This window comes from Notothenia coriiceps, unplaced genomic scaffold (assembly GCF_000735185.1).
Source record: "Notothenia coriiceps isolate Sejong01 unplaced genomic scaffold, NC01 NC01_scaffold00021186, whole genome shotgun sequence".
NCBI lineage: Eukaryota > Metazoa > Chordata > Actinopteri > Perciformes > Nototheniidae > Notothenia > Notothenia coriiceps.
Window position 1 is genome coordinate 67 of NW_011353887.1, and position 10050 is coordinate 10116.

The window sequence follows — 10050 nt, forward strand, 5'->3', positions numbered from 1 at the left end:
TTTGGTCACCATTAATGTAAACAATTATTTCCGAGTCACACGTTTATATGATCATTATAGTTATAAAAAAATAAGAGAATAAATGAAAAACAGGTATGAAATACTATATGACATTAAAAAAAGAATAAAGTATAAAAGGGTGATTTGTAAAATATCCATAAAGAAATAGTAAATCTGTTTACAGTTCTGTTTCATATGGGTGTTGAGAGATGTATCCATAGGTCTCTTCATTTTGCTCTCAAAGTGCACCAGATTGATGCTTTTAACTTCAATATTTAAAAACAAATCTTCCCGGACGAGCTTGCCCCCGGATCCCCCTATGTGAGGTCCACACACCACCTATAAAAATAGCACTTTACCCCTGCTTACACCTATATGCCGTGAGCTGATTATCGAGCCTTCATTGTAACATTCGCGGGTACACTGTGTATTTGCGTGGGGAGTGTTGCAGTAGAAAATTCCACTGTAGCGCCCGGTACCTTAATGGGAAACCCTAAATGTTTGAGCACCCTCTATGAAACGTCAAGCTACCCCACAGCACCCCAAAATAAATCTCTGGCGCTGCCACTGAGCCTGACTATTTGTGTTGGGGGGGGCCCGACTTTTTTTTTTCTCCAAAGGGGGAGCCTGACAAAAAAGGTTTGAGAACCACTGCCCTAAAGGAATACCCTTTCCGTCCAATGTGAAATGCTGTGGTGTTTTGTGAAATGCTGTGGTGTTTTGTGAAATGCTGTGGTGTTTTGTGGAATGCTGTGGCTGTGTCTTGCACTTCAGGGCCACCGTACCGTATCAAAGTAAAACAAGGCAGCACTCATTTCATCTAACATTAAAATATCATCTGTTCCTCGGCTCATACAGGGAGGTCTCCGGCATTGCAAACAGCTCTATTCTATCATTTGATATGGTTCGCCGTCCCATATTTTACATCTCATTTATCATGTTATACTGGCTGCTAGCTTTTCTTGTCATAAATAGTGGAGGACACTGATATGTTGGATGTATTTGGGAAGGCCAGGCATCTCTTCTCTAATATTACAGAAATGACGCTCTGGGACGTCACCTTTCTGTAACCCTGCAGGGGCTGAGCTGTATTGATAGCAGGAGCAACAGCTCAGAGCAAATTTGATCATTTTTTTTCAGCACGTCGTTCACATTTAGCCACCTGGCACCCAGCTCATGGTTTTAATCCCGGAGATCTACACTTCTCAAGTCAACATTTTAAGGGTCGACTAGCGGGTGTTAATGCGTTTTCAGCTTAGTTGCCTCAGGTGCAAAAACTGAATTGGTGTTGGTTGTTTCCATGCTGGCACATGTTGTACAAATATGTTTTGCTATGATTCATTGGTTTGTCCTCAGCTTGGGTTTCAAAAGCTGTGGCAACAGGATCTCCTCTTGCATACTGTTTACTCATTCCCTTCCTCTTCCTGCACAAACACCTTGCTCTCTTTCTCTAAACTCTATACATTTCTCTGACTTCTAGTCTGCGAGAGGCTGTCCAGGACCAGTCTGTGAAGCCACAACTCCAGTGCCTGATGGTGGATCAATCGTTCTCTATGGTGACCGTTCAGAGCGAGGACAGCGGTATTGTTTGGGAGACGGCCTCTAGTCGCTGCTCTACGCCATGGGCCTCTGAGACCAGCTCCACCTCTGAAGCCTACAGCATGGAGGGGCCTGGAGCCGCGGGAAAGATCACCATCGTCTTTGATGAGGAGAAAGTAATCCGCAGGAGGACGAGGTCCGGAGGAAGGAGCCGTCTGGGGGACAGGCTGAGCCGACCTGGTAGTTCAAGGTCGGCTTCAGTCCTGGGAGTGGAGCGACCTGAGATGGCGGGGGTTTCTCTTCCTAACATTAAAAAGGAGAAAAGCGAAACAGAGCCCGACTTGGAGGAAATCAAAAACAAAGATCAGCAGCTGTTTAGTTTGATTTCAGAGGGTTACGAGATTCTCAACATCAGAGTCCCCTCCAAACTTCCCACTGTGGATGAGGAAGAGAGCACAGAGTTGAAGGACAATTTGTCCTATTTGGACCAGACACCAATGATCAGGTCCCGAAACAACCCTGACTGGACACAGAATCCAGCCCTGCAGGAGGAGGGGGGGGAAGTACTGGATCCCCATGAGGTATGAGTTGATTTATCTTATGTGTTTTATTATTGGGTATCTCAATCCAGCACTAACATGCATTTCGTTTTTGATTGCTATTCAAGTCAAATTCAATCATAAAATACTGTTTAAAACAATGAACTGTCCTCTATAGATGAACTTACTGACTGTGATCTTTTCTCAGCTCTCAAAGCAAGACTCTTCTCAGCTGTCAGAGGACACAGCACACAGACATGCACTCACTCAGAAAGAGAGCACAGTGGACATAGATTACTTCGAGCCGTTCACCATGGTTGATGTGGCGGTTCCTGAGGAAGACGAGCCAGAGCAGCAGGAGGAGGAAGAACAGCCTGCAGCAAAGCCCAACGTCGAGGAGCAAAAGGAGACAGCCACAGACAGCCTGTCTGCATCGGAGGACTCCTTTGACTTTGTTACAGATGTGGATATAGTTGGGGAACACCTGGATGAGGTCTTTTACGGAGAAGGAGCTCCTGCTGACGCGCTGCAGCGGAGCAATGAAGATGAGGCTGAGGGTAGGATGGGAATGAGACTAGAAAGCCAGAGATCTGTGAAGGAGAAAGGCTCTGTGTTGTTTGGGGGTGAAGACACCATCCTCACGCCCATTTTTATCTCCTCTGGACCCCCTAAGATCATCGACCAAATCCTGTTGGATGAGCCCACCGCCATGTCCTTCATGTACTCTGACCTTTACGAGGATGCTGTAGGCGAGAGGACAAGGAGCGACGAGGAACACTCTGAGGCAGAGAGCGTTTCATCTGAGAAGACCTACAGGAGACGCTTTTCAGATTCAGAGGAGGACGGGTACCTGGAGAAGTTTACTTTGAAGGATGACATTCCCTCGGTGGAGGTTCAACCAGAGTCAGAGGAGGGTCAGAAGGAGGGTCAGAAGGAGGGAAGGGTTATATGGTCGCAGAGTAGGTTTGATATGACAGGATGTCTTACAAGAGTGGACAAAGAGGAAGAGAAGGACAAGACGGTTGTTGAAGATAAAAGTGAAGATTTACAATCAGCAACATTTGAAGAGAAAGGAGAAATAGTTGCAGTGGCAGGAAAGGAACAGGAAATACAACTCTCTGCTGTGACTGAAGAGCAGGCTGTCAGAGGAGCTTCAGAGGAAGTGATTCAGGATATTAAACCTGGAGATGATCAGAGGGAGGACCAGGAGGTGAAACATGAGGTAAAAGAAGACCAGATCCAACCTACCGAGAGCCACACTGAAAAACCACTTCCTGAAACTCAACAGGTGGACAGTAAAGTAGAGAAAGCAAAGGGAAGTGAGGAACATGAGACGGATTTGCCGTCAGAAACAACTAGCATTGTTGAAGCCGAGCAGCCGCGTCAGACACGAAAAGGGGTAGAAGAAACAGCTCAGGTGGAGGTAAGCGCTACAGCACCTGGAGACAGTGAGGAGCCTCACATCATCCCTGAGAAGAGTTTGTCTGAGGAGAGTATTGACACTAAGATGGCTGCTGCTAGTGGGAACGTAGAAGCCGAGGCCATAACTGAAAGACAGGAAATGCACACCTCGACTGAAATAGAGACATCTATCTGTGGGAAACAAGAAGCAGCAGAAGGTGTTCCTGAGGACGTTGCACCTGTAGAGGTCCTCGCTGACTGTGATGCTGCAGTACATGCGTTGGTGGAGGTAACTGAAAAGACAGTGGATGAAAAAGAGATCCAAACTCAAGTTCAGATTGATCTTCAGGAATTAACAAGCACTGAGACCAAAGACATTCAAACAGCAGCTCCTGAAGGGGAAGACAGCGCTCTAACAGATGAAACCGCAGTCGAGAGCCAGTCCCCTGAATTAATAATCGATATCGCCGAAGCTGATCAGGAGCCAGAGGTTAAAGCAGAGATTTCAAGTGAAGTAGTAGAACCTGAGAGGCCAGAAGAAGTCAAGATCGATTCACAGGAAACACAGCATGAGTCAAGGCCTGACAGTGAGCTCACACCTGAAGCCAAAGATGAAACAAGCGCTGAGGTAACTGGGAGTGTTGCTCAGGAGAAGGTTAATGTAGATGATGAGTTTATCCTCCTTGTTCCCAAAGGACAAGCTGTAGAGGTGGACATAGAGTTCAGTCAGACATCAGAGAAGTCTACAAGTGATACAGTAGCTCTTTCTGAACCTGACAGCACATGTGAAGCAATAATTGCTCCTGAACCCACTGCAGTATGCCGAGAGACTCTTCAGGCTCCTAATGAAGAAACAACGGCAGAGACTCATCTGGAAGTAAAACAGGAAGTTGCAGAGATAGAAACACTACGCAGAAACGAGTTAGATGCTAAGTACTCTCCTCCAGCACCTGCAGAGGAGCATCCCATAGAATCTGAACCCACCACAACATGCCCAGAGACTCTCCATGAAGAAACAATGACGGAACTGGAAACAAACGTTGCGCAGCAGGAAGATGTTCTACCCAGAAACCAGTTAGACACTACGTACTCTCCTCCAGCAACTACGGAGGAGGGCAACGCAGAGGAGCAGAAGATGGAGTTGGACTTTATAGAAGACGAGGGTGTTGTTTCCACTCTGAGGAGCTTTACTCCCCAGGAAGATTTGTCTGAGCTACAGCCAGAGGAAATACAGACAGAAGCAGCCGATGTAGAACAAAAGGTAGAAATGCCCACAGTGGAAGAGGCCCCAGAAACAAGCCCTGTTAAAGAGGATTTCATTCCAGAAACGGATCTGCACAAAGAGGATGGAGACCAAAAGATCGAGCAAGATGTGGAAGTTGCAGAGGCTCAAGAGGACATTGTTGAGGAGCTTGGATATGAGATCATATCGAAACAGGATGTCAAAAAGATGCCCGAACCTGAGATACACAGAGATGCAGAGGAACCAAAACTGGAGTCTGGTCAGGAGAAAGAACAGAGGATGGAGATGGAGGAGGCGGAGGAGAAAGTCCTTGATGTGTCCCCAGAAGAAGAGGTCATTGAAGCTGATTATGACATCATTGACGCAGAGGAGCAGAGTCAGGCCCAGCTGGCTGCAGAGCTGCAGGGGATGGACTGGTTCTGTCTGACCTGTGGCGGTCTGCTGGCCGAGGACGACTGCAGCTCGGAGGAGCATCACGACCACGAAGTCAGTGCTGTGGACCAGGCCTATGAGGAAATCAAGGTAATGTAGCCTACTGTGTAAATAGGAAAATGTTGTATATTTAACAGCAGTTCACTGCAGAAAATGACGTGTGTGCAGTGACTGCAGCTATACATCTTTAACACAATGGATATTCATCTCTTATACATCTGAGAGTTAACAGTGTGTGGAAAAACTGTTATTGAAGTTTTAAAAACTGTTTATTTAGAGGAAGAGATAAAGATTGACCCCAGTTGTGTAATTAAACTTAAACATAATTGATGTATAACTAGTGGTACAAATAATGAAGACCATCAATAACTACTAAAAGTAAGTCAAATGTATGACTTGTACATACAGTACATGTACAGATTTCCCAGCATCTCCCAGGTTTTTCTGTTTTTTTAACATATTTGCAGGCTGCTACCGCTGAAACAACACAGATGCAGTTCTGATGTCTGATGTTATTAAAGAGCAGCTCATCATCAAATACTCCATCAGCATTATTACAACACAGGGTTATGATCATTGCACACTTTGCTGGCATTAGTTTGAGTCTCTGTAGAATAAAGTAATCCAAAGAGAGTGGGATATAACCTTTTATTAATGCTGGCAGACCTCACGCTGCTGTCAGGCTGCAGCCAAGCACATTGAACTGCCGTGATGTAATGCTCCGCTTTAAAATGGGGAAAGGTCCAGTGGGACATCATAAAGCGGAGACTGATATGTGATCTGTTAACACACACACGCACACACAGACACACACACTATTCTCCCTGACTATCCCTATGGGTCAGCAGGTCAGCACAGGGTCAGCCATTTGCTTTTTAATAGCAATCAAACAAATGTGGGTCTTTTACTAGCCATCGGTCCAGTTTTTAACCTGCAGGTTCATACCTTAAGCCATTTATTCACAGATACAATATATGTATATGTTTTCTATTGTTATTCTGTAATCAGTGAGGATACTTTAGAGAACAAATATGACTTGACGACGTGCATTTGGTAAATAACCACAGCTTTTTGCATCTAAAGATTTAGGAAATTACCTGCAACACATTGAAGATGATCAAATGTCATTTCTAAATTATATTCTAGATGATATTTGAAGCAAATATCAAAGCTTAGTTTGCAATTATGACTTCAGCACCAGGTGTGCAGTCTATTCAGATTTTCCACAAAGGAAGAAACTTGATCAAAGTTTACCTAAAAATGTTGCCAATCTGTTTCCAGTCCAATCCTAAACTAATATGTGCAATGCCCGACTGCTACATCTCTTCAGACATGGATGTGTGCAAGTATGCTCAAACATTCTTCCTCACACATATATACACACAAGTACACAAGTACACACACACACACACACACACACACACACACACACACACACACACACACACACACACACACCTGTCTTTTGACCCTGAGAGGAGTGGCTGTCAGCCTTTAATGTGAGCTGTCAGTGTTTGGGTTGGGATTGCACTGCTGTTTCTCCTAGAATATCCTTCCTTATTATTACTACACTAAAAACTACAGTAGGCAACATTTTACCCAAAATATCAAACTGTTTTATCAGTCTAAAAACAGAAAGCATCCATCTCCTGTTAACTTGGACTGTACAGATCCATTAGATTGCCTTAATACAATTCATACTTTCATACACTTAAGAATCAAGACTCAGTTTGTCATGAAATGTCCCGTCTACAAACTTCAATGAACATATTTTTCTTTCTGATAATATTCATTTGCACATATGTATATTTTCAGTAGTTAATCTGTACTGTAATTATTTCTTGTAGGGGCTTTGAATGGTGCAGGAGTACAGCAGAAGAATGAATACTAATACAAAAAATAGTCTTAGTAAATATTGATAAACAATGAACCAATACAAGAATAATAACAAAACAACAAAAGCTATTTTAATTTAAACGTAATGTAAATGAAAGTATTCTTTTGATTTGGAGTTGTGAACATGTCTATAATCCCAGCTGTATCTTGTTGTCAGACGCTTTGGGATGTAAACATTACATCTTACCCTCACGTGTGTGTTTCATCAGGAGAAGCTGAGCGACTGGATCTCAGAGCTTCAGGGCAGGTCGGAGAACATCGAGGACCTGGTGTCTGAGCTCGAGCTGGCCTACAACTCTGTAGAGGTAAAACAAAGTTACTCAACATTTAATACTAAAAGGTACAATACCTTTTTGGAATATTTAAGATAAGATAAGATGGACCTCTATTGATCCCCTTAGGGAAATTCCGGTGTTATAGTATCAACAGAATAAGAAAGAAACAAAGATAGTACACATGAAAATAATCACAAGGATAATAACATTAATACAAATGCAAATAATATAGAATAAGAATAAACATGTAGTAACTGTATGAATGTACATATATACAGATATGTAGGCTTGGTTAAATATATAAACATTTAAATGTGCAGGTACCAGTGCGGGTGCAATTATTATTAATATTTATTGCAGGTTATTTTTGATGGGTTACACGGTTAACCCTGGTTGTGGAGCCTGATGGCTAAAGGCACATATTGTATTTGCCATTAGACAAATACATATAATACGTCATAATACATAGTATTTCATTTGTAAACATTTGTAAATATAATATCTCTGTTTTCCGACCCTCTTTTCTCGACTAGGACCAGTTTGTGGAAAGCGAGGCCGCGATGCAGGCGCAGAATGAGGGGATGATGGTTCTGGTGATGGAGCAGTACAACAACATGTCTGTCAGCATGGAGGAGGAGAAGAAAGCCAAATTGGAGCAGCTTTACGACCAGATTGTGTCGTTCCAGGAGAGCATCGACTCGGCCAAGGCCACTCTGGAGACCACGGCCCGAGAGGCTGAGACTGACGCCCGGGTGAGTCCTGAAGCTGGTTGATCTGTGGTATCATTTTCCGCCAATGAAGGTTTTTGACATATCTGATAAAACCCTCTTTTATCTGTTTTCCCACCAGTCACCTGATGAAATTCATGCAAGGTAATGTGCTTTTTAGTGAATGGAGGATGAGCTAATGTGGCTTTTTATACCGTTAATACCAACATTTGACTAGAAAGTGATTAACAATACAATCTGCTGCTTGATCTGCAGTCAGAACTTCACTTTAGCTCTGCTCAGGATATACAAAATATATGTTTTGTCATGAGTTGTAGTTGTGGCTAAATGCTGTGGTTGTGTGGTCAGTCTCAAGGCAGCTCTAGACTCAGCCATGTCACTAGAGCTGGGTCCCAAGGGCCTGCTGGTGTTCGAGGATTACGCCAAGGGCAACACTTCCAGCTCTAACCTCGCACAGCGCAAAGGAATCCCAGGTTGGTCTGATGTGAACATATCTCTGCAGATACATCTGACATATTTATTGTGCTTTTCTTTATATATGTAGCAGTTGTGAATGTTGAGTTTCTGTGCTCCTCAGTGCCTCAGAGGCCCACGCTGCAGGCTCAGGAGCCGGGCTCAGCCTCCAGCACCAGCGTCACTGTCTACTGGAAGGTCAACCCTGGAGACATCATAGACTGCTTCCAGGTCTACTGCATGGAGGATCCACAAGGAGGTAAATACGTCCAGGATCGTATTTACACTTGAATATGCTGGCGGAAGTGCTCCCATCTTTTATTTAACACCACCTACTGATGTACCATTTAAACTGATTAACAGACATTAAGTTCATGTATCATTTTCATTAAAATTCTAATTAATTCATACTTTTTGTTAATGGGAAAGTTCAGAAATATGTTCTGCTTATAGATATAAGGATTTTCTTAAGTAGCTAAGCTAGGTCATGATTTCTGGAAATATTTGTGTACGGCTTTGAGCACCATAAGCAAAGGCCCACTGGAGTTCCATTATATTGTAGAGAAAGCAGACAATAGCCAGTGTCTCTAACACTTACATCTCAGCCAAAAAAAATCAAGATGAATAAATTGCACGACACACAGACGGAACATATATGTATTTTCTCTTTTGGTCTTTAACTCCCTCTATTTATTTAGAGTAGGTCAATTTACACAAAACCTATGAAGTCTTACTGACTTTCTGATTTAATCAACACTCTGCATGTGTTGTGTCTGCAGCGGTGTCAGAGGAGTACCGTGTGACGGTGAAGGAGAGTTACTGTGTGCTGGAGGAGCTGGAGCCTGACAAGACCTACAAAGTGTGGGTGATGGCCGTCAACTACACAGGCTGCTCCCTGCCCAGCGAGAGACTCACCTTCAGAACCGGTCAGTACACACTGCAGCTAAAAGTCACAACAACATTGGTCTTTTTTTTACTGGCATTGTGGGCAAGATACTATATGACATTTCTGTTATATTTCTATATTTTTGGGGGTCCAGAAAGACTTTCAAAGGTTAAAGGTCATTTGAAGTTGTCAATGACATCTTGTTCTCTTTGTGGCAGCTCCATCAGTGCCAGTGATCGACACGGAGCGCTGCACTGTCATGTGGGACTCAGCCACGCTGCGATGGAGCTCAACAAATCTGACTCCAGAGCAGAGTTACACCCTGGAGTACTGTCGCCAGTATGAGCTGGAGGGAGAGGGGCTCAGGTGGGTGTACAGATAGGTTCATGTAGATAAAGAGGTGGAAAAGACAGAAATGTGCAATAATACAATAACATATCTGATATGAAAATGTAAGGACATGCAGTTATTTCTGTCTTTCTGCTTAAGCAACACCTGAAATTACCCTAAATTAATATCAATAAAGGCTTAAAGGTGGGGTAGGTAATTCACTTCAGAAACAATTTTTGTTATATTCCATGGAATGCTCTTAACATCCCGATAGCAATGAATATATTAAATGCTTTGACAATAAATACATACATTAAAAAAAAAAAAA

At 43.3% G+C, this 10050-nt stretch overlaps 1 protein-coding gene across 1 annotated transcript in view; it reads left to right on the forward strand.

Moving 5' to 3' along the window:
- Window positions 1–1480: 1480 nt before the first annotated feature.
- Window positions 1481–10050, forward strand: part of cmya5 (cardiomyopathy associated 5) — a gene marked incomplete at its 5' end in the record, with an annotated part of 13977 nt that continues 5407 nt past the window's right edge. Inside the window, 9 exons of the mRNA XM_010780076.1 lie at window positions 1481–2120; window positions 2287–5244; window positions 7260–7355; window positions 7859–8077; window positions 8175–8197; window positions 8402–8526; window positions 8631–8765; window positions 9286–9432; window positions 9611–9758. Coding sequence (XP_010778378.1) covers window positions 1481–2120; window positions 2287–5244; window positions 7260–7355; window positions 7859–8077; window positions 8175–8197; window positions 8402–8526; window positions 8631–8765; window positions 9286–9432; window positions 9611–9758 — 4491 coding nt within the window. The remainder of the gene's footprint in view (window positions 2121–2286; window positions 5245–7259; window positions 7356–7858; window positions 8078–8174; window positions 8198–8401; window positions 8527–8630; window positions 8766–9285; window positions 9433–9610; window positions 9759–10050) is intronic.